At 37.4% G+C, this 24,930-nt stretch overlaps 2 protein-coding genes across 2 annotated transcripts in view; both read left to right on the forward strand.

Moving 5' to 3' along the window:
- LOC121147689 (solute carrier organic anion transporter family member 1B3-like) overlaps positions 1 to 7,743 on the forward strand; it is a 32,904-nt gene extending 25,161 nt beyond the window's left edge. Inside the window, exons 12-15 of the mRNA XM_040967584.1 lie at positions 1,897 to 2,081; positions 4,495 to 4,559; positions 4,985 to 5,102; positions 7,367 to 7,743. Of these exons, the coding sequence (XP_040823518.1) occupies positions 1,897 to 2,081; positions 4,495 to 4,559; positions 4,985 to 5,102; positions 7,367 to 7,580 (582 nt within the window). The 3' untranslated portion in view covers positions 7,581 to 7,743. The remainder of the gene's footprint in view (positions 1 to 1,896; positions 2,082 to 4,494; positions 4,560 to 4,984; positions 5,103 to 7,366) is intronic.
- A 2,484-nt stretch (positions 7,744 to 10,227) lies between these two features.
- The window catches only part of LOC121147680 (solute carrier organic anion transporter family member 1B3-like), a 33,248-nt gene continuing 18,545 nt past the window's right edge, over positions 10,228 to 24,930 (forward strand). Inside the window, exons 1-7 of the mRNA XM_040967573.1 lie at positions 10,228 to 10,291; positions 11,653 to 11,798; positions 18,496 to 18,637; positions 20,566 to 20,698; positions 21,687 to 21,808; positions 24,433 to 24,579; positions 24,815 to 24,913. Coding sequence (XP_040823507.1) covers positions 11,718 to 11,798; positions 18,496 to 18,637; positions 20,566 to 20,698; positions 21,687 to 21,808; positions 24,433 to 24,579; positions 24,815 to 24,913 — 724 coding nt within the window. The 5' untranslated portion in view covers positions 10,228 to 10,291; positions 11,653 to 11,717. The remainder of the gene's footprint in view (positions 10,292 to 11,652; positions 11,799 to 18,495; positions 18,638 to 20,565; positions 20,699 to 21,686; positions 21,809 to 24,432; positions 24,580 to 24,814; positions 24,914 to 24,930) is intronic.

Genomic DNA, 24,930 nt, shown 5'->3' on the forward strand with positions numbered 1-24,930 from the left:
ACAGCAGTTGGGTCACCACTAAGGATTAGCATAACCCATATTCAGGGTACGTGGTCAGGCTGTGGCTTCTCTGCTTCCAATCCAGTTTCATTCTCATGTAACCCAACGAGACAGCAGGTGGTGGCACAAGTACCATCTTCCCTCCACCCACATCAGAGAATTGGATTGAGTTCTAAGCTACCGGTTTTTACCTGGCCTGATCCATTAATACCTGTTGCCAGTGTTTAGAGGAGTGAACAATTGGAAGATATCTCTTTTTCTGTTTCAAATTAAAAATTTAAATAATTTTTTTAAAATGATACTTACTTCCATGTCTTTTCTATTATAGATTGTGCTGCTGCAAATATAAGATTACAGATCCCCTTCTCAAATGCAATTTTCCTTTCTTTTATGTATATTTCTAGGACCAGGATAGTTAAGTCATATGGCAGGTTTATTTACAATTCTCTAAACACTCTCCATAATGATTTCGATAGTGGTTTTGCTAGCCTACACACCTACCAGCAGTTAAGGAGGGCACCTTTCTCCCATATCAGTGCCAGCTGGTGGTGGTAGTAGAGTTTTGAATGTAGGCCAGTTTCACTGGAGTTAGATGGTACCTCAGCATGGTTTTCATTTGTATCTCCCTGATAGCTAGGGAGCCTGAGCATCTTTTCACATGTCTGTTAGCCATTTGAATTTGATGTTTTGAAAAATATCTGTTCATTTCCTTTGCCCATTTTAACAAATTCTTGCTTGTTGGATTTTTAGTGTTTCTGGGATTCTGAAGCTCTTTGTAAATCCTGGATATTATTCCCTTATCGGTTGTATACGGTGCAAAAATTTTCTCCCATTCAGTTGGTTGCTTCTTCACTTTGTTAATTGTTTCCTTTGCTGTACAGAAGCTTTTCGCTTTGATGTAGTCCCATTTGTTTATTTGGTCTTTGCCTATGCTTTGAGTGTCTTTTTTCTGTAATTCCCCTCAGCTCCTTGAGTCGAGGTAATAGCCTGTGGGGTAGACATCGTGCAGAGTTTGAGTGTAGTTCCTTACAACTCACCCAAATGGCCTTTAGCATTCATTAATGATCTTTGCCTACTTGATTCTTCAATTATTCTTTTCATTAGGGGTTTCTAAATGATGGTTTTTCTTGTTCTCCAATTCTTTCCTCCTGTTTTAGGTGGCATGTCTCAATAAACTGGACATCTGCCTCAAAACTAGGCAACATGGTGATCCTGGAACATAGTTCCTTCTAAAAGGCACATTATTTTTTTTATTTCTTTTTACATTACCAGATTTTAGAATAAGGGTAGGAAGACACAGCTTCCCAGCAGATAATTTTATTTTACTTTCTTGCATATCACAATGGAAGTTTGGAGCTTTTCATATTCAGTTACAATGGATTAATGAATGAATGAGTAAAATATCTTTTTAAAATAATAATTCTTCTGGTATCAGTCTGTTATTGGCCTTAAGCTTGCACATAAATGATATCCTCGTAGTATTTCTATTGTAGAAATTAAAAGCTTGATAAAACAAGAAAATGCAGATTAAAATTCTTTCTCAAATTCAATTTCTCCAGCACTCTTACCGATTATCCTCGGGCTTTGTAGATCCGAGGGAATATTAGACAGCTTTATGTTAAAAGTATATACAGAAATCCTGAGATTAATTGCTTTATTTTTCTAATCTTAAAATTAAAAATAAATGAAAAGTAAAAAATAAATGACAATTTCTTATTTAGAAAGGAATCCAAATTTTTTTTTTGCTCAAGTCTTAAGCACCTGTATTTTTAGAATTTCCTTAAATGCAAACATTGTAATTTGTTCTCATGGTACCTCCTTACATATAAAGGGAAGGTATTTATCGTCCTGACATTTGAAGGAGTGTGCTCTAAAAGATTTCAAAACATTTTTCAGGTGTTTCACAACTGTACTTGTGTGGAAGAAGCTGGTCTCCAGAAGAGGAACTTCTCAGCCTCCTTGGGGGAATGCCCACGGGGCGCTGACTGCACAAGGAAGTACCACATTTACTTGGCTATGCAGGTTCTTAGTAGTTTTTGCGCGGCCTGTGCAGGCCCTGCATTTATCCTGCTGATTGTTGGGTAGGTACAACTTTTAAAGGATTTTCCCATAGATTGCACTGCAAACAGACCTTGCGGTGTTTTTCCATGACGTCTGATTATCTAGGAATGCCTTTTCTTTAGGATGGCTGTGATACTTCAGTGCCACAGTGAGCAGTAATTTTGCCTCTGACTCTCTTCATTATGAGATCTTGATAATGTACCGTGTCCTCTTATGAAGAATACTGGCACCAGAATGCTTGACAGTTTCCTCAAATGTGGTGGAATCTGTGTGATATTTAAAGAGGCCTAGATGTTGGATGGTCTTGTGTCCTAATGGGCATGTCAGCGCAAAATCTATGGATTTTCATTGAAAGAAAACACTTGGGAACCTAATGCACCTTGACACTATGTTACTGTCTATACTTTGTCTATACTTTCTCTATACCTACAATGCACTTAACAGCAGAATGTTAACCTTGTAACTGTTACTAAAGGACTATACTACTGTAACAGTATGGCTGGAAAAGGTGGGAGAAGAAATGTGGAGAAAGGAAGGGAAAGGAAAGGAGAGTATCCTTATACCTACAAAACTACATCATGTGAAACCCTAAAAAGTAAAACAAGAGCTACCATGCATGACATTGCCCAGGAGACATGTCTTAGGAAATAAAACCAATCATAATTCAAAGCAAAAAATATTTTGTATCTGTTAATTTGGTATTTTAATCTAGATAGGATTTTGAGTCTCCTTCGCTTCTGTATTCTGGCCAAGCCACTCCAGTGCTGTCAGTTTTACCTGATGTACATTGTGCTGTCACGGGAATGGTGCTGTCATCAGCTCACTTGGCACAAATAAATAAATAAATAGAAGTGCAGGACAGGTGTTTGACACTGCTGTTAACTTGCTGCCTGCACTGATTGCATCTCACATTGGAGTGACTGGGTTCCAGCACTCCCTCCACTTCCAGTTCTAGCTTCTTGCTGATGCCTAGCTGACAGTCCAAGAGGTTACAGCCCTGGTACTCACGTGAGAGCCCCTGTGTGAACTGAGGACTCGTGTGGGCATTTGGGAAGTGAGCCAGTGAACAGAAACCTCCTCTCTCTCTCGCTCACTCACTCACTCTCTTACCTTGCTTTCTCTTTCACAAGCAAGTAAAATAGATTTTAAATATGAAAAACAGAATTGTGGAAATCACTCTGCAGGAGTGAATGGGTTTCCAAGCAAAGACACTTACGTGCTCTCTAAAATCTGGAGCCTAAGTCTGACTTGTTGAAGGACTGTACTGTTGTCACAGTGTGGGGGAGGCAATGGGAGGGAGGCGAGGAAGAGTGTGGAAGGGAAATCCCTGAGTGGAAGGAACTGTGTCATGAAAAATAAGAATTTAAAGAAGAAAAGTTCTGGAATGCACACACTTCTTCTGAGCCCTTTGCATTATATCATTTTTGAAATATTTTAGTGAAGAAACTTCTGCTAACATCACTGATAGAACGTGATGGAAAAAAAGAAGCTTATAAATACTATGCACAGATAAGAGTTTCTTCTGTTTTCATATAGATTATGTTGACTACTGAGACCACACAATTTCATTGTCTTTATAGGCACATCCAAATCTATTCTAAATCCTCTCACAGAATTTTTCTCAGACTTCAAAACAATCATGTTTGTTAGACTTTGTCAAAACCACAATGCATTGAAGAATTAAGTGACTTGTAATTATCACTCAGGTGTTTGCTTTTTGAAATTAATTAAATGTAACTTTATATAACTGAACTTCAAAGAACTCACACAGGAGCTTGCACTATTGGCTAAGCTGCCCCTGGCATGCCATCATCCCAAAGGATCCGTGGTTTGAGTCCTGGATCCTCCACTTCTGAACGAGTTCCCTACTAAAAGCCTGGGAAAACATAGGAAGACTGTGCAAGAGCTTGGGTCCAAAACCCTGCAAAGAATGCGTGTCTGCACTTGAGGCTCAAGGCTTCCCCTAGTCCGGCCCATGTCGTTGTGATCATTTGGGGAGAAAAGCAGCAGATGGAAGATTCGATCATTTTCTTGGTATATCTGTCTCCCACTCCTTCCCTCCCTCATCACCCTCTCTGCAACCCTGCTTTCAAATAAATAAGTCAATTTTTAACGTAGAAAATGTGTTTTAAAGTAAAGCTTATTTTAGTATAAAATATTTGAAATTGATTTATATTGGCAATACTTCAAAACTTCATAAAAACAAAATGTTACAGAAAGCAATACATGAATTAAAAATCTTTTTTCTTAAAAATTACTTTCTAATTGCATTTTTCCACAAACTTTCTGAACCCAACTTGTAAAAATCTGGGCCCATCACTTCAGGGATTTCATTCAGTCTTCAGGAAGAGAACACTGAGAAATATTTTAACTTGAGCTCAGTTTGTTGTTTTAAAAGTGCTGATGTGTCTTTTTGCTTTTGTTTGATTGCAGAGTTGTTCAGCCTGAATTGAAGTCACTTGCAATGGGTTTCCACTCACTGATGATTCGGACACTAGGTACGACAAATGTGGAAATTGTGGACTTGGGAAATAGTTATCAATACTGACTGACTAATGTGTGCAATTAATTTCAAATTACGAAGAGAATAAGTAGACATCATTTCCATTTTTATGGCCAGTGACAGTAAAAGGAGACAGAACGTAAAAATTACTCTGTTGATTCTAGTAGTTAACGACAATCTGTCACAGTCCAGAGTCATATCTGTGTTATCATCCATTTATAAGGATGGCAGGTGGTTCGCAAGCTTATTCCTATCAGGTTTGAGACTTTGAGATTCTTGGTTACATGTGCTAATCAGTGATGCAAATGTCTCCCAATATTTTCAACTTTTACTGAATGCAAAATTTATCAATGTGAAATATCACCCAATTATAGTTGAGACGTGTTCCTTGGATTGATATCCTGTCACCTCACATTTCAGGAGGGATTCCAGCTCCAGTATACTTTGGGGCTCTGATTGATAGAACTTGCTTAAAGTGGTCCGTCACCAGCTGTGGTGCCAGAGGAACTTGTCGGTTATATAACTCTGTGTTATTTGGGTAAGTTGCCATCAGCATCTCATTCATTGATTCTTCTCCTAGCTGTATTAATTCCTAAAGAGTATCATTTTCAATCTGATAATAGTTACAGCCATGATTTAAAGGACACTATATTCAAACTTATGTTAGACCATCTGATAACTCATTTTGACTATCGTCAATGATAGAACACATACGTTTTCCTTTTTACTAGAATGTGAGGGAACCATTTTCAAAGATAGTGACAATCAAAATAACACAACTAATAAATCTGAAGTCCTGGATTTGCATTCAAATCTTTTTGTTTCCAAAACCCTACTCATACGGTCATGTCATGCTAATCCCAGTTAAGGCTGAGAATGCATTTAATGCATGGAACTCATTGAACTTTAAGGCATAGCCTCACCTGCTTTAGCTAATCTAGAATACTTCATGTGAGTCTGTGATGGGACAAAAGCATCTAACAGCTGCTTTTAGAACAAAGTGTTGAACACACAGTTTTACTAGACATGAAAGGACATGAAAATGTAAAACATAGTATTCTAAAAATTATGGCAGCTCAGTTCACTGCTCAGAGTCCACTTTTTATCCCCAAGAGTACGTAAATGCCACCCCCTGCAGCTCTGTCCTGTTATCTAGTATCACAATAGAGCAGCACACTCCACCTTGGGAGCCTAGGAGATCAAAATGCAAAGTTTGTAATGTGGATTCCACTAACTGCCTGCTGCTTTCACACCATCATAATCCTTAAAAACTATAGTTTGAGTGATCTTTAGTTGAGTTGATCTGTAGTTTATATTTTCTTTCTGAAGAATTTCTTCCAATATTTCTTACAAGACGAGTCTCTAGACAGAATCTGACTTTGTGTTTGGAATATTCCTCATTCTACTCCACTGTTGAAGGAAAATCTCACAAGGTGCAGGATTTAGGGTTGATGGGTTTTGCTTTAAACACTTAAAATAGTTCATACCATTCTCTTCTTGATGGCAAAATTGATGAAAAGTAGCCAATGTAGTTTTTTTTTAATACTAAAATAAATTTTTCTTCCCTTCTGGCTTATTTTGGGATTACTTTTAATCTTTGAGTTTTACAATTTTGCTTATAATTGTTACAATTTTTCTGACATTTTCCTGACTTGATCTTTGAGTTTCATTCATTGGGGGTAGTTTAGTGGATGACACTGACTTATGTCTCAAAATACTCTTCTCTTTCACTTTCCTTCCTTTCCAACCACTCCAGCCCATCCTTCCTTTCCCTGCCTGTTTTGTTTACTCTCTCTCTCTCTCTCTCTCTCTCTCTCTCTCTTGCTTCTTTCCTTTTTTTCTTCATTCTGTCCTTTCCCCACTTCCCTTCCTTTTTCTTTTCTTCATCTTTCTTTCTTTCTTTTCTTCCTTCTCTGTCTCTCTCTCTACATTTCCCCTCTGTCTCAGACTTTTACACTGGTCCTGCAGTTACTGAATGTGTTGTTTGCCATTTTTTTTCTGTCTTTGCTTTACAGTTTGGGAGGTTTCATTTGTGATAACCTCAAATTAAGAGACCCTTTCTTCAGCTGTGTTCTCTGTACTAAAATCATCAAAGTATCTTTCATTTCTGTCCCAGAAGTTTTGATCCCTATGTTGCTTCATAGAATGTCTGTTTCTCTGCTTCCATCACTCACCAGGTCATCTATGCTATCTACTTGGTCCATTAACACCGTAGCATGTTAATAACAGTTAAATTTCCATTCTGATCATGTCAACTTCCATGATATGTCCTAACTCTAGTTCTTGAGGCTTGCTTATTCTCTGCAATTATGTTTTAAATTACGGTTTTTCTCCCTTCTTTTTGTATGCTTTGTAACTGTTTTTTTTTTTTTGAGAGCCAGAAATAATGTATTAGGTAAATTACCCTCTGAAAGCCTTTCTAATGTGGTAGAAAGTGCAAAAGGATCAATTCTCTGTCTTTTAGATGGGGCCTCTTGGCTATGAACTTTAAGCAGATTTCTCGGTTCCCGTCCCACCCGGTGAACTGGATAGGAAGGCTTGAGGAAGTTGGAGATGAGTGTTTTTCTTCCTGTATGAGGAAGGCTGAGCCAATTGGAGTTGAGGAATTTCCAAGGTTTCATAAACATTTCAAATTAATTCAAAACTAATCTAAAAACAATGACTACCTTATTGCTTTTGATTTATACTTCTGTTTTGTTTCTCTGTTTTTACATTTGCTGCTACCAGAAAGATTGTAAATATGCAACAGAATTCAAAATGATCATCTACTTTTTTTTTTTTTTCAAAAATCTCTTCTCACAGAAACAGATTTCTGGGCTTGTCTACATTCTTAAAATCCCTAGCACTTATTTTATACGTTGTGCTCATTTCTGTCATGAAGAAAACAGTTAAAGGAAAAAGTACCAAGTCAACAGAAAATGGAAAGAAGGCTTTGGATGATGCAAACTTAGAATCCTTAAGCAGCAATGGACGTTCTGCACCTTCTGCTGGAGCAGACGGAGAGACACATATTTAAGGGATGACAAAAAGAACCCTTCTGCTGCAGTTCCACTCAACACAATGGTGACACACCAAGATGTCATTTTCAAGCAGTTCCTGGTCCTTCATGGAGAATTCTACCACTTTTACAGTTTATAGAACAATGAATCACAATTAACGAGCCCATTCATTTATAATGATCAAAGTCCAAATTGAAGATAAAAGGGGCTGGCACCGTGGTGCCGGAGGTTAAGCCACCACTGGTGACACCAGCATCCTCCTTGGGAATACTTGTTTGAATGCTGCTTTGCCTCCATTTCCGATTCTTGGAAATGCAGCTGAGAAGTCAATGGAAGACGGCCCAAGCACTTGGACCCTTCTCACTCCTGTGGGAGACCAGGTTGCTGCTGTGGAATCCAGGTTTTGCCTGGTCCATCTGTGGCTAGAGCAGCCATTTTGGAGAGTGAATCACTGGATGGAAAATTCCCTCTATCTCTTTCTCTTTGCAATCAAATAAATAAATGAGTAGCTTAAAATGGATGTATTCCTTTTGTGGGTATGACTATGATTGTAGTTAATATTTGTACACATACACATGAAAAGTGAGAACTTGATTAGTTGTGGCACAAGCAGAAGTATTGGCTCAGGGAATTGCGGTTTTTAGTGAAACTGTGAGTAGAAAATGAGTCCAAGTGAGAAAGTAGGAGAGAAATTAGCAGCCTTTGGTTTTAGCGGTTACTATTCCTTTTGTCTGCCAAGAGAGCATCTTGAAGTATCCTTTGTAGGGCAAGTGTGAAAGAGGCAAATTCTTTTGACTTTGCTTTACTGTAGAAGAGTTTTGTTTCCAAGACAAAGGAAAGCTTTGCTGGGAACCTTATCCTGGACTGACAATTTTTTTGATTTTAGAATCTGGACTATGTCACTCCATTCTCTTCTAGCTAGTAGGGTTTTTGTGAGAGGTCTCCTGTGAGTTTAATTGGCATTCCTTTATATGTCAATTGATTCTTTTCCACATGCACATTTAAGGATCTTTTCCTTATGTTCAATTGAAGAGAGCTTGATTATCATGTGTTGGGTGAAGATCACAGCTGGTCAAGTCTGCTGGGAGTTCTGTGCCCCTCCTGGACATTGTTTCCCAATTCTTTCACCAAACTAGGGAAATTTTCTCTTATTGTTTCATTGAATACACCTCTAATCCCAGTCTCTCTTTCTGCACCTTCTGGGACTCCATAACTCTTATATTTGACCTTTTAATAGTTTCTTTCAGTTCTTGAATACTTCTTTTAGCTTGACCCAGCTTTTCTTTCTGCTTCCAGCTTTTTGTTTGTTTCCCTCCGGTGATAGGAAATATCTCCTATTTTGAGATTCTTCATCCTGCCTCCTTCATTCTATTTTGGAGACTCTCCACTGTACTTTCAGTTTGCTCCTCTGTATTCATCATTTCTGAAATGTCAGCTTTCATTTAGTACATTTCCAGTGTGACATGTTCCTTCAATTCCTTGAAAGCCTGGTTTACATGCTTCTCGTTATTGATAAGAAGCTTTGTATCAAGTGTTTTAAATTCTATATCCCCCATTTTCTTGATGTCTTCCTCCGTGAACTCTGAAGTCGGCAAGGGCTTTTGCTCTATTGCAGGGGAGTCCTGAGTAATATTCATTGTGCCTTTGTCTCTTCTTTTGCTCTTGGTCACTGTACTTCTGGTTAGCAGATTTTACTCATTGGGGCAGGTTTCTAAGCTCTGTCACCCCAGTTCTACAGTTCAATTTTACTCATTGCAGTTGGTACACATTTCTTTGTTGGTAGTCACTTGTGCCACTAACTCCATCAAGTACCAGGTCTGGGTTCTTATGTTAGACTTCTACCATGGTCTCCATGTCTTCAGCTCCTGGCTCACCAGTCTCCACCTCCTGTGATAGCATACTGAGGCTGCCCCATTGTCTGCACAACCTTTCTCCCACTTCTGGTTGGAGAAGGTCCAAGGATAATAGGGACACCAGGTATCCTATATAGCTAGCTTGTTGGTGGTGCTGATCTTGCCGGACTTTTTTGGCCGTTAGGTCTAAGGGCCACACGGACCTGTTTTGACCTGTACAGTGCCATAGTTGGTGTTATTTTCCTGTAGGACCAGTACAATGCACTGAGCTGAATTGCTCCCAACTTAGAGCATGTGTCTCAAAGCCTTTGCCACATGGTACAAAATTGCATGTATTTTCTAAAGAAAATATCTTTTGCAACCAACTTAACTGAATAAATAAATACATGTTATTCCCAGAAATGAAAGTTTTTTAACAGTAATTTTAAGATATGTTTAAATTCTGATAAACTGTAAGTAGTTCCAAAAGTTATTATATTTTAACTTACCAATGGGAAGAATAGATCTTATAAATTTAATGATTCCCAAGAAAATTTTCCTCCTTCTCTCCTTCTTTTATTTTTCTTTTCTTTTTTGATATTTTAATACTTTCAAGTTATCATCACACGCTCAATGTGTGTATAAATAAAGACCTCTAAGAGTAAAAACTGGATAGCCCTCTACCAAATAATCCTTAAAACATAGGCCTGGTTTGTGTCATTTTGAACCCCTGGCATCAGGATAGTCCCTTTCTTCTATTTGCTTGGGGCAGTGAACTAATAAGATGGTTAATGATCATTGAACCCATCAACCAAAAGCCACCGAACTATTTAAAGAGGGACAAGTAACAGATAAAGTATGGACTTGTTGCAGCAGCTGGAGGAGTCTAAGTCCAGGTAGTAACCTTTAGAACTTTTGAAATTCTCTGTTGAGCATTTCTTCTCTGGATGAAATCTGCACAAATTAAAAAGATAAGTGTAGCCTGACATTGTAGGTATAGAGGGAAACCCATAGCTCTTAAAAATAAAATTTGAATTCTTTCCATCATATATTCTATACATATGAAACTTTGAGTCTAAAATATATATATATTTATTTGGAAGAGTGAGAGCCAAGGAGAAGAGAGATCTTGCAGCCGTTGGGTCACACCCCAAATCCCTGCCACAGCACTGACTTCTTTCCAGGTGCCCAGTATGGGTGGCAGGAACCCAAGGACATCACATGCTGCTACCCAGAAAGCTGTATCAAAAGCTAGAGAAACATCCCTACACCGAACAGCTGCTTATCTCTTTTCTGTATTTACAGTTCTGCTTTGCTGGATATTTTATACCAATGGAATCATCTATTACTGGTCTTTTGTATCTCGCTTATTTTTGCTTAGCACAATATTTTTTCAACGTCCATTCATGTTACAGCATTTATCAGGGAGGGAGGAGCGAGCGAGGAAAGGAAATCAGGGAGGTGCAATACAGATGAAGAATTGTTATCAAAACACTACGTTGAATCTGTCCTGTCTGTATGAATATCACTGGAATATGAGTATTGATAAGGACTTTGTTGTAGTAATTGTCATGCATTGTAAGCGACACTGACATTCTACTGTAAAGCACATGAGATTCATACTCAACCTGGTTTTGGAGCCTTACTCCACAGCTGTCCTCTGCATGCAACTGCACCGGTCCATTCTAGTTACCACTTAGCACGTTGTTTTTCTAATTACTTCAAGTATGCTCCTTTTTTGGGGGTATATTGCAAAAAGTATAACAATAAATTAAATATGTACATACTTTTGTAAATATCTTCTAGACATGTGAAAAGTATACAAATCTTAATTTCTATAATGAAAACGGCTTATTCATATGATCTAGACTTGAGTCCTAAGAGAGGATGTAAAAAAAAAATAGAATAATGGGAAATATAAATGAAAGGAACTGTGTGTTTTGGTGCCAAAACTTGAAAGCCTATGCCTCATTTTCTGTTTACTATGAGTTTTCCGTGAACATTTGTAAGAGCCCTTTTGCAGAGTCTCTTACTTGCTTGACTCTGATTTCCCCACAGACATTCCTCTCCCTGAGACTGGGAGGCATGTGTGTTTCTCTCCTCCCATTCTGTTCAGCCTTCCCCTTGCCCAGTGTCCCGGACCCGGTGGACCCTGAATGCATGTTCCTGGTTGGTGGATGATGACCTGGTAGCGTTTCTCATCTCCAAAGTGTGTGCGATGAACATGAACTAAATGATCCTTTTCCTCCCTGCACAGGTGATCCCGTCTAATCAAACCTCAACAACAACTGGAAACATTGCCGTCATTTCCATATTTCCATCATGGACCAAAATCAACCCACTACCGCAACAGAGGCAAAACCTTCAAAGAATCAGAGAGGAAGATTCTGCGATGGATTCAAGGTAAAATGAACCAATGTTAGAAAGAATGCGTGTTTTATTAGAATTGTCAGTCTAAGCAGACATTAAAATTAACAAAAATTATTCCCTTAGTTAGAAATTAGCCTTTCTTTAAATATGATTAATGTGTCTCTGTGGTCAAATTTAAAAATTCATTAATGTAAAAATCTAGAAATATTGTATATCCCTTTGTTTCTTGATGAATTAAGAGATGTTTATAAAATGTGTTTAAAACAATATCGGTGCTGAATAGTAGGTGAAAGTAATAGAATTAACCTCTAATGCTTGAAGATTAGTAGCTATGTTGTTCATAAGAAACTAACCCTGTGACCCTGATGTTTAAGCATTTTCCATTAGAGAAGGACATTTTTTTTTATTAATGTGGTAATAAAATCTGATGTATAACATGTCTGGATTAACGTTGGTCTACACACTTGTTTGATGTCTTAGGAAAGCCATGTAATTTTTCCATTTGTTAATCACTAAAAATAACAATTCTGCCTTTGCTTTCCCCCCTCCCCCGCAAAATGTACAAGCATTAAATAATACTTAGATTCCCTTTAAAAAAAAAGAAACAGGCTTATTTCTGTGGCATGCTGAGTTACATAGGGTGGCAGAGGGAGAGAGACTGGAGAGAGCTTTCATGCAGTGGTTCACTCTACCACACTGGTGACTGGGGCGAGGGCATGCTGAGCCCAGGGGACAGGAGCTGCTTCTGGATCTCCCACATGGTTTAAGGGATGAAAAGACTAGGGCTGTCTTCCACTGTTTTCCAGGATATTTGCAGATTTCAAATGGATCCCAAATGGAATGCCTGTGTCATAGGTGTTTCCTTAGCTGCTAGGCCAGAAGTTCTGGGATGGTTTCCTAAATAACAGTGTGTTGTTACCAAGACTCAGCAAAGTTCCAAAGTCTCATTCTGTGTAAGTCCAAAGCCCTTGAGCCTAGTGAAAGCATTAAATCCCTGCCATGGATAAGACTTGAATAAATAATCAGTCACAATCATTTTTTAGTCAGTATCCTAGTATATTTCAAGCTTTTTTTTCCAACTTAGTTGTACTCTTACTTAACTCAATCAACACCACAGAGATCATACTCCGTTCTAAAAATGTTATGTAAAGATGCGTATTTACTTTGACCAGGGAGCATAAAGTTTGTTTTCAGAGATTACTGCTCAAGCCAACTCTGATGAAATGTTTGAATAATATTTAAGCGGAATAGCGGTCAAAGGGAAAAAGTTATTGATTAATATAGTTGAATTAGATATTGGTTTTAGGGGGTAACGGTGAGTGTCACAGAGATTTCACGTGCATGCTCATGCAGAAGGACAGACTGGCTGAAGAAAGGCAGGCTTTCCGAGTGGTCCTTGTTAACGTGTGGAAGAGAGGATAGGAGTTAGGAAATGGGCAGTGTGCATGAAAGCGTGCTCCATGCAGCCCGATAATGACCAAAGAAACAAAAGAAGGCTAGTGTCTTCCAGGTGAGCAGGCCAGCAGGAATTCCTGAGTGGATTCTTTAACACTCTCCCTTATTCCATTCGTCTAAAACTCCACCTTGACATCACACCCTTCGGGATCAAGCAAGTGTGCACACATGTTGACTGACTTGCACATGCAGACACAGCAGGCAAGAATGTGTCAGAGTGCTCACAAGGAATACATTAGAAAGGCATAATTGAAGATGGTTATTTTGCACTGCCTTTTCCTCAGCTTTTGTTCTCAGCCAATCAGGTTTCATGGAATTGGTCTGTATGTGTGTCTTCCAAATTTATAATCAGCCCTCAAACCAGTGTTCTGTGTCCCCTGGAGGGGGGACCTGGGAGAGCTGCCTGCCCCTCCCCCTTGGGGGAGGGTACAGGGAGAAGGAGCTCAGCCGACAGCACCTCTGCTCCTGCTGCCCTGACATCACGCTGCCCCACCTGCAGTACCCAGAGAAATTCACTTCAAGGCAGTCACTTGTATGTCTCTGTTGCTGCAATAGCTCCAAACCATATGGTCTTTAACATGGTCTTTAATTCTCTATTCTTTGATGCTACTTGGATTTTAAATCTAAAATTTTATTTTCTGTAGCTATTTTCCTAGCATTTCTGGTTTTGGTCTTATTTTAAAATATGGTAAAAGTCTTTTATAAAAAATCCCATTTGGATTTTAAATCTGAATATTTGATGCGATCACCACAGTTAGTAAACTAACCCAAGTCTGTGGGTCCAACATCCCATAGAAGCATTGGTTCATGTCCTGGCTGCTCTACTTCCCATCTAGCTCTCTAACTCTCTTCTTATAGCTTGGGAAAGCAGTGGAAGATGGCACAAATACGTAGGCCTCTGGTGTTATGGAAGTCACTCTGGGTACCTGGCTTCAGATTGGCTTAGCTCTGACCATTTTGGCCATGTAGGGAATAAATCAGCAAGGACGATCTCTGTCTCTTCTCTGTGTAACTCTATATTTTTCAAATAAAAATGAAATAGGGGTCATTAACAGTGGTGCAACAGGCTAATCCTTCACCTTGCATGTCTAGTCCTAGCTGCTCCACCTTCAATCCAGCTCTCTGCGCATATTGTGCGAAAGTAGCAAAGATGGCTCAAGTGTTGAGCCCTTGTATGCACAAGGGAGACCCAGAGGAAACTCAGGACTGAATCAGCATATCTCCAGCTAGGGGAGTGAACCGGTGAAGGGAAGGTTCTCTCTGTCTCCCTTCTCCTTGCAAATTTGCCTTTCATAGATAGATGGATAGATAGATAGATATGTAAAAATAAAAATAAATATTTTTAAAATGTAAACTTTAGTTCATGTACTATAGTTATTTTCCTTGCATTCCCGTTTTTGATCTTACTTTTCAAAAAGCAATAGCAAACTTTTACAATGTCGCCTTCTGCAAATTTTTGCAGCGTCTTTAGGATTTAACTCTTATTCTAGTTGTGGACTTCTAGAATTGTTTTCAATGTGTGACTTTATGTACCAATTTTTAAAGTTTCATATGGTTAAGAATATTAATTATTAACTTGAATGACTATTGGGTTTAGTGGGAAACTCTAGTTCAAGGTCTCCTATCAATCTAAGAATCATCCTTTGTTTCTTTAAGGAGTTAATTTTTTGTTATTTGAATGGGAGAGTTACAGAGACTGGAGCGGAGATAGAGACCAACAGAGAGAAAGAGAGAGATGTTTCATCTGCTGATTCACTCTTCAGACAGCCATAACTGCCAGAGCTGTGCCAGCCAGAAACCAGGTGCTGGAGAATCTTCTGGATCACCCTGCCTCTTCTGGATGCGGGGGCCCAAGCACTTTGGCCTTGAACTGCAGCTGTCTACTTTGGCTAGCAGGGAGCTGGGTTGGAAGTGGAGCATTGCAGACAGAGGGTTTACTTCTAACGCAACACAAGCTTCTCTTATTCTTTTTTTTTATATATACACTCTTACTGGTTAAGAAAAAGAAAAAGATAGTAGATTCTCCCTTGGAGAGCTTCTGGATTTCATCTTTATTGTTCTTCAATGTCCAGGACTGGTATTCTGTGCAGTAATTAAAACACATTAGGACACCCACATCCCATACAAGGATGTTAAGTAAGTCCAGAGTTAAGTTCCAGCTCTGTAGTCCAGCTTCCTCCCAGTGCTCAGTGTGGTAGACATACGGTTATCTTGGCATTATTTGTTTATTAATGATAACACTTAAGGAATTATAAATATGTCAGGGTATTTTTTTGTGTCTTCCTTATTGCGCTTTTGGCTGTGTGCCGGTCTCATCTCCAAGGCTTAGGAAGTAAATATCATATTGAAGTTGCTTAATGAGAGATTAGTAAGTTGAAATTGACAGGGCTTCACTGGACTCATCACAACTGTGCGTGTGACAGTTGGAAAGGTGGAACTCTAAGTTCAGAACATTTGACGTAATAAATAATCTGCTACACTTACAGGTAAATACCGACTTAACCTCTTATCTCAGTGTGTGAATATTTGTAACTCTGTGTTGAAATGTCTCAGTCAAAAACATTCTGTTCTTAAATTGGTTATCTATTATTTTGCACTGAGTAACAACATTCCTATTCTTTTGCCATTTTTTTTAAGCTCTAAGAAAGTTGTACATTAAGTCCTGGATTAGGAACAGGGCAAATAGTATCCATTAAAGAACATAAAACCGATCTCTGTGTGATAACTCAATGATGCCTTCTCCTGAAATTCCAGCTCCTGAGAGGGGTCCTACTCTAGTCAATGTGTTTATGTATCTGTTGCCCATTTCCGGTGTGCAGGACCAATCTAGGATTAGATTTTGAGAATTTTTGCTTCATGAATCACTCTTTTGCCTTGAGCCAAATTCTAATATTAGAAGAATGAGCAACATGACGCCTTCCTCTGAACTGTTTTGGAATTTTCTAAAGGACAGAGTCGATGTGACGTTAAAGTTGTGTCTGATTTTACGATGAAATCATATTGATTTATGAGACTGCTTCTTACTCACTTTCACCAGTCAGATACTTTTATGGTTAGCATTTAGACAAGATTTGCCCATGCTTCTTTCACATTCAAAAATTCTGTATTGACGATACTCATCACTGACTCCGTGGGCATCTTTCCTAGTGGTCAACATGGACATGTGTGACATCATTTTACAGCAGGTTAATGCATGATAAAAGCTGAAAATACTAGCAATATTAGACTTCTATCAAGTTGTGGCTAATTCTGTGACAAGATCATTTCAATCAATCCTCACAATACTCTCTTGTTACAACCTCTGCTTGTAAAACTAAGAAAAGGGATGCTAACTTTGATACTGCAAGTGTTAGAACTAGTAGAATTATGTCTTGACTGTATTAGGTTTACGTTCTTAGAAGGAGAAAAACCAATGTATTCAACAATGGGGAAAGAATTTATTAGATATTTATGGGTTCAGGTATCTAAGATTTCATAGAGACTGGTGGTGTTTTCTAGAATCACTCAATCATCATTTCCTTATACTTATTCATGGTAAAATAAGGAAAAAAAAACTTGCAGATTTCCAATTCAGTACCATAGATGGAGAAAGTTAAGACAGAAGACACATCTTTCCCCCTTCAAATTTAATTTGTGGTTTAAGGATGTTAAAAATCAAAGCAGTACTCTAAAAGAGGAAATTCATGAACAGAGCATCTCTTTAAAGTCTTAAATATTTTTATTTGAAAGGCAGATTTTACAGAGAGAGAAGGAGAGACACAGAGAAAAAAAGCCTCCATCTGATGGTTAATTCCCCAAGATGGCCGCAATCTTAAAGTGGTAAAAATATTCTAAACTGGTAATAAACACTTGAGTGGCATGCACAGTGTCAGAGTTCACTTAAATAGCAGGATGATGGACTTAAGACTATTTATGAAGAGCTTTTCTATTGTAATAGTATGGGAAAAGTCAGTTGGGGAGGGATTTTCAAGAGAAAATTCTAGAGCCAATGGATTGGTATCATAAAGTAATGCGACAAACAAATAAAGCAAAAGCTATGAAATACAAAGGAGAAATTTGAAAAGAGTTCTATCATATGATCCAGCCATTCCACTCCTAGGGGTTTTCCTAAACAAAATAAGCACATGGAAGAAAATAAAGTTATTAACTGATACACAGGAAGCTAGCTCATGTTCTCAGAAGACCTTAAGTTGTAAGCTGGTCTTCACTTCTTCGTGTTTATCACAGGTTAGCTGAAGGGATAGAAGACCATTATCAAAGACAGCATTTCCAAACAGGCAAGTAGGAGAGTCATGGAAGTATCAGGCGACAGAGAGAAATACAACTGCCATAGCACGGAGTAACATTCAAGCTAAGAGACAGTGGCTAGACGTGTCTTAACTCAGTTTCATTTCAGTGAATCTTACTGACTCACCCTTTTCTCTTAAAGCTCAGCTCACACCCACTGCCAGATTCTGGCTGACTGCATTATTAAAATGTGATCATGCATAGGACTGCACACCCTTGTATCCCCCACATGCTTATTCTTTTGCAACAAAATGGTCACAAATGGAGACCATTGAGCTTAGTGAAACAAGCCAGTCCCCAAAGATCAAATACCAAATATTTTATCTGATATAATGCAGCCTTTATGCAATGTACAAAATGTATATTTATTTATAAATATATGTATTTATAAATGACCTGTAAATGGAGACTAGTATACCGAAGTAAAGCAATGTTGCACTCCATGTCTCTATTCCTGAGTAAAAGTAGACTGCCAAAGAAACAAATGAATATACCTTGGCAGTATAATACTAGATGTTCTATTTCTGGCTATACCTACTATGCCATGATACATTTGAATAGAAGAAAGTTAAATTTTTGTTTCTAAGGGAATATACTTATGAATATTTTGTGAAAATTAGTGGGGGAATGGTGGTAGGGGAAAATGGGGTGGGGAAGAACCTATATACCTAAAATATCATGGAAAATAATAAGAAATCAATTTTTTAAAAATAGTACTCAAATATACAACTTTAGTAAGCTGCTATTGACACAAAATTAGGAAATACTTTGTCCTGTAGTGATGATAATGTTAAAAGGGCTGGGAAAGGGTTTGGCAGTCGCAATTGATTGAAGAGAAAGATTGGTATACTTTTTTATGATAATTTTTATCATGAAAGTTTTTAACACAAAGTTTTGAAGTAAAGAAGTAAAGCAGTTCTAATTCCAAGCACACATGAGCATGATCTTCATTAACCATTTTTTCCTCTTTCCTTCTGCTCTGCCGTAGATGTTCCTGGCAGCTCTGTCTCTGAGCTACATCTGTAAGGCTCTAGGTGGAATCATAATGAAAAGTTCCATCACTCAGATAGAACGAAGATTTGACATATCCTCTTCCGTTGCTGGTGTAATTGATGGAGGCTTTGAAATCGGTAAGGTTTCCATTTTAAAAATCAGACTTGCTGACCCACATGCTGCTGATGCACATTCCATACCACCAGTAGTACTCCAGCCAGGGTGGGTCTTTCCATGGACAGTCATGGAGAACAGCCGTGGTTGTCAGAGCTGAGATGAAGGGAGGAGGGCTGCCTCTCCCTCGGGCAGAGGCCGGGTATCCTGCTCAAGATGGCACACATCCCAGAGTTGAGCCTCCACAGCAGATCGCACACTGTTCACCATCTCAATGTTGTCGCCTTAGACACCATTGTGCCAGTGTATGAACAGTTAGGGAACAAACCATGGGCGAATCTCGGCCAGTCTCAAGGTCACCGTTCTATAGGGTGAGGATGTTGAGAGACTGATCACTTAGGAGCTGAGTCTGTCCCCTTCCCAAGCAGGAAGATGGCTTGACAGAGGGCTGTGAATCTCAGAGGCTGCGGCAGGAGAAGCAGCCTTGGAGCAAACCTGGTTAGATTTCTGCTCCCTGGCTGGGGTTCAGTGGCTTTGTGTGGAGGAAGGTAACTGAGAGTATTGCCCTGTTGACTTCATTTTAATGTTAGTGTCTTCTATTACGATGACGCTTTATGTAGTTGATAATCCCTATATTGTTATGAATTGGTGGCTTATTCACAGTGCTTACTTTCAGTTTTACAGATTGAGAATGTTTCCTGCTGCTTCGTTGTTAACTTTATTTGCAACAACCTTACTGTTTTAAATCACATTATAGAATAAAATTTAGGGAACAAGTACATAATAATCATATAATGTACATTAAACATAACATGCACAATATCTAAATACACAAAAATAATTGTGGAAAGGAATAATCACATAAAGGAAGACCTGTCTCTCCCTTTGTAATGCAAATTTTTGAATTTCAGAACTGTATGCGACATATCTTTGAGCGTTCCAAGCTAATGAAAGTATCTGCAAGTTAAAATTTGAAAATTAATACCGTTAATATGACTAATAGCTTTATAATGTAACTTACTATGTGTGTTTCTTATCAGATCGATTGTTCATATTTCTGTCAAAGTTTGCTTCTGCTTAGCAGCAAATAGTCTAACATCATTAACATCATTACCGCTCAGATTGGCCATTGCTGCTTTTTTCTGACTCTGTAAATCTTTTTGCTTGAAACACCTTCAGGCTGACTGAAGCAAATTTTTACTCTTTTTTTTTTTATTTTATTTATTTATTTATTTATTTTTCACATTTTATTATTATTGCTATCATTTTACGATACAGTTCCATATTCCCTTATCCCCTCCCCAATTCCCTCCCCAAATTTTTACTTTTTGTTGTTTTAGCTTTTTCCAACAGAATTGATTGAGAGACATATTTTCTAGAGCATTGGTTCTTGAAAAACATTGTGTATGTTATGTGATAATTTGCTGGGCTATAAAAGTAAAAATCTTTTCCTTGGAATGTTTAAATCTGTTATTTTGTAGCAGTATCATATATGAATAATTAATATCAGAATCATTCATATGCTCTAAACAACATCTCCTCTTTATCACTGGATCCTAACATTTTTCCTGAATAGGTCTTAGACTGTTTCCGTTTACACTATTTCTGCTAAAAAAAAAAAAAATGTAGGAGTTGAATCTAAAGTCTTCAGTCTTACTTTATCTTAGGAATTTTTTCCTTCTCTGTTTCTTTTCTTTTTCTGTTTGAAGGCACACACACACAGAATGACCATAAAACTTTCAGTCTGTTTTCCCCTTTAAAACTTTCTAAATTTCTGTCCCTTTCTTCTTCATGTCCCGTCCCTCTTCTCTGATGCTGTTGACTGAGCTGTCATGTGGTTGTAAATATTTCCATAGCATGATGTTGTATAATATTTAACAGTTCTCTTATTGCTTTAAAGAATTATCAATGCTTGAAAGAATTGTATCAACATACTCTTTTCCCTTTCTAGGAAATTTGTTTGTGATTGTATTTGTAAGTTATTTTGGATCCAGACTACACAGACCGAAGATCATTGGCATTGGGTGTTTTATAATGGGAGCCGGAAGTATTTTAACAGCTTTACCACATTTCTTCATGGGCTAGTAAGTGTTAACTACCTCCATGAACTCAATGAGTATTAACTTGTAAATTAGTTCTAGATTTTCATTTTCCCTTTAAAATTAGTCATTCTGCTTTTTTCAAGTAGTACTCTCCAAGTAAGTCTATAAATGGGGTGTATTTGTGATATTAGAATTCATTTATTTTAATCACTTTGGTTTTTATATATTTTGAAATATGAACAGCATCAAATAAGAGTTTCATATGAAATAAGTAATCTGCTTATGGCATTGTTGTGTAACATTCATAGTTCATGGTTTTGCCTGTTTTTTTGGTTTTTGTTTTGTTTTGTTTTGTTTTGTTCTCTTAATCTTGCCCAGTCAGTATGCTGCAACATGGGGTAGGTTCCTGTCACCTATCCATTAAAGCTGTTTCTTCTACTGTCACATTATAGTTTTGTGGAAAGTCAAATGTTCAAGAGAGAAATTGAGAATAGCAATAAATGAAGTAAAACAAAAGCTTATGCTTCACAAAGTGGTACTCTTGCCAGTCTTGCCAATCTACTATCCTACTTCTTCTTGTCAAATTGACCTGCCTTGTATGACTTGGATATTGTCATCCCAGTTGTTTCCTGTTAGTCCATATAACAGTGTAAGAAAGTTAAAAGTAACACGCAAAGAAAGAAACAGGGCAAAAAGGCTGAGGAATAAGAAATATTTTAGAAAAACTCTACTTGAACTAACTTGATGTAGACCGGAAGTTACATTTCATACTCACTATACAAAAACATGAGTAAAAGTAGAGATTATTTTAGCCTGCCAGTGTCCTCAGGTAAAACTCACTCCCAATTCAAATTCATTTACTATTGACAGAGGGAGGAGAGAAGAGACTGAAGATTGTTTCTGCAGGAGAAATCATTTATTGACTCATGGCCCAATCTAGCAGTCACGTCTTTTGACCACCATATTAGCTGCATGTTTTCCTACAAATGACCTTTCAAGCAAAATTCTAAGTACAGTCATGTTCTTGCAGTTACAGATATTCTAAGGAAGAATATAGCAATCCATCAGAGAATTCAACTTCAAGCTTCTCAACCTGTTCAGCCTATGAGAGTCCATCACTCAATGGAACAGCACCTGAAATAATGGGAAAAGGTAAGGCTTAAAAGTGACAGGAATTCACACATTTCCAGATTTAATTTAAAAAAAAAAACTGCTGTTAAAAGGTGAGCGAGTTTTTGTGCTTTTTAAAATACTTAATTTGAGAAGTTAAGACTGTGAAATAGAAAGCCTTTCTTTTGAATTGACAGCAAATGCATCTATTTATGAAACTTCAGCAGATTGATGTTGGGCAAAATAAAAATTATTTTTCTGCTGAATTCATCTCAATAATATAGAAGGGAAATATGAAAAAGAGCAAGTTCTTCCTTAAATTGGTTCTTCTGTCTTTAAGAGAAAAATAAAGTTAACCTTTTATTTCTGGATCCTGGTATTTCTTTTGGAGTTTACACTTTGTGCTGTTGATGATTCATAGATGCACATGTTCTGATAACTGGAATTAACTCCACGCGGTAGTACACCTGATTATATGGCATCGTTTCAATCATATCTAGGAGAAATTATGAGTAACAAGTTTACTTTACCTTAATCTTTCCAGCTTGAAACCATAATTTTGAATGTAAGGAGTGTAAATATCTTCATCAGTTTATTAAACATTGATGTTGAATTATTTTTTCACTGATCCAAGTGGTTGACTGCACGAACAGAATGGGAATTACTGTAATGGACTGAAAGTACCTTGTTATGGAATTATTTACTTACAGATTTTCCATTTGTAGTCTCACGGTGGCTTAAGGATTATAGGAGTTATTAAATTTTTGCATACCTCTGAGACTCCTCTACCCATTTTCTCTTGTTATGTTACCAAAGTGTTAAACATGACTGTCAAAACTCTTAGGTTTTCTAGTAGGCCAAAATGATATTATTTCATGTCTACCTTGAATTCTTACACCTGATGTTACCACCTATTATGTCCATTTGTTGAATCCTCCAGAATGAAATGAAGGTACTACATTAAAATAGCTTGTAGGAACAATGCTGATCAACATTTTAGCATGGAAAATTTGATTGGCCAAATGAATGGTAGCATGTATCAAGGAGGTTTGTAAATATTATGCAGTTAAATAAAAATAAAAATTATTGTGATATTTATCTAAAGAACTGATTTAAAAACAAATGGGACGAAATTACCTTACAGTTAAATCATAACATTTGTGAATATTACATGTAAAGAATTTTTAGTACTGGAAATGGAAGAGAAGATGGTTTCGGGAGGAAATTGGAAGAGAATACCCATGTTTTGAAAAAAACAGGAAGTGACATAAATATGTGGAAAAAAATAACTTTTCCTGATAAATGGAAATTATCAAACCAATTTGAAAACATCACATGTTGTAATATAGCCATGAATTATAATTATAAATGTTAAAACTAAACATTTTTCTACCAACTAAGAGTTAAAAAGAATTAAGGTAGAAGAAGAACAAGTGCTTCAAAAACAGACACAAGTCCTTCATTCGCTATTCAAGTTTATCCTGAGTATAGAGTTAAAAAAAAAAAAAAAACACTCCTAGAGACATTTAACCTAAATAATTATTTTGGTGATACAAATTAAGACTGCAATGAGATAGCATTATATTTTTGTCCAACTAGCACTAGTACTTGTCCAAATAGCAAGAATTAAAATTTTTTTAGATTTATTTATTTAGAGCAAAAACAAAAAAGAGAGACATGTGTTTCATACTTGAAGTCCTAGGGGTGCATTCTTTTATAAATCATTCTGGAGTTGAGTTAAAGAATTATGCGGAGGCCAGAGCTGGGACCCACATGCAAAGCCACTGTAGCTTGCAGTGCCACCATTCTGTAGAAGAGCACTAGTTTGAGTCCTGGTTCCTTCACTTCTGATCCAGCTTTCTGCTGATGCACCTGGGAAAACAAAAGTTGATCCAGGCCCTGGGGTCACTGCCACCCACCTCGTAGACCTGGAGGGTGCTCCTGTGTGCTGGCACTGGCCCAGCTCCTCTGCTGAGGCCATTTGGGGAATGAAACAGCAGGTAGAATTTTTCTGTGTCTATCTCTCTCTTCCTCTGTGTGTGTGTGTCTCTGCCCATCAAATAATAAAATGCATCTTTACAAAAGCAGTATTTCAGCTCTGTTGCTCTGCAATTCTACTTTTTTTAGTCAGTCTTGATTAAATGATCATGAATGTGCATAAGCAAGAATTTGCAATTGTATCCAAGACATCCCAGTTTAGTAAAATGAAGATTACAAATATTTTGCAATGTCAAATTAATAGATTGATGAAATAGCTTACCAAACTGCTATTCAGCACACTACCATGTAGCATTAATAGCTTGAATTTAAAAAAAAAAACTCTTAACAATGTCATGAAATTGTCAAGACATCGTGTTAACTGGAAAAGCAGACTGTTCTATGAATTACATGTGCATAAAAAACATTGTACCTGTTATTGACAGTTGAAATAAACATGATTTGAAACGTGCATTGTAATGGTCCTATTTGTACCTGGATTTTAGGTGGTGGTTATTTCTTTTTGTTATTTTCTGTTTTTGAACTTTGCCAAGTGAGTATGAATCACTGAAAATTACCAAAGAAAAACAAAAATACCGCATGCAATAAATCAGTGTTGCCAAGTAGATGAATGTCTGATAGGAATGCTAAAATTAATGTTGAAAATGAAATGCTTTCTGGTTACACAGGTTGTGGAAAGGAATCTGGGTCCAACATGTGGATGTACGTCCTGATGGGGAACATGCTTCGTGGAATAGGTGAAACCCCTATCGCCCCACTGGGCATCTCTTACATTGATGATTTTGCTAAAGAAGGAACTTCTTCCTTTTATTTAGGTAATGCACAAACAATCTTGAATTTTCATGATCACTTATCCTGGTTCTACACTTGACTTTATAAAAATGTCTCTAGAGTATTTCTTTCATGTAGAAAGATTATTGGGACAAATTTTCTTGCATAATACGATTAAAATCAGGAGTAAGAATCATGTATTCTTTAAACCTGACAAAAACCTGATAATATCTTTATAGCAATTTCAGGTGCTTTGATAAAAATGTTTTGTTTCCTTAGGTGCTTTGCATGCAATAGCAATGATTGGCCCAATCATTGGCTTCGTATTGGGATCTCTGTTTGCCAAAATGTATGTGGATATTGGATTTGTGGATCTGAGTAAGTACAATCAAACA

This window comes from Ochotona curzoniae, unplaced genomic scaffold (genome assembly GCF_017591425.1).
Source record: "Ochotona curzoniae isolate NIBS_2020 unplaced genomic scaffold, NIBS_Ocur_1.0 contig_1482, whole genome shotgun sequence".
Taxonomy (NCBI): domain Eukaryota; kingdom Metazoa; phylum Chordata; class Mammalia; order Lagomorpha; family Ochotonidae; genus Ochotona; species Ochotona curzoniae.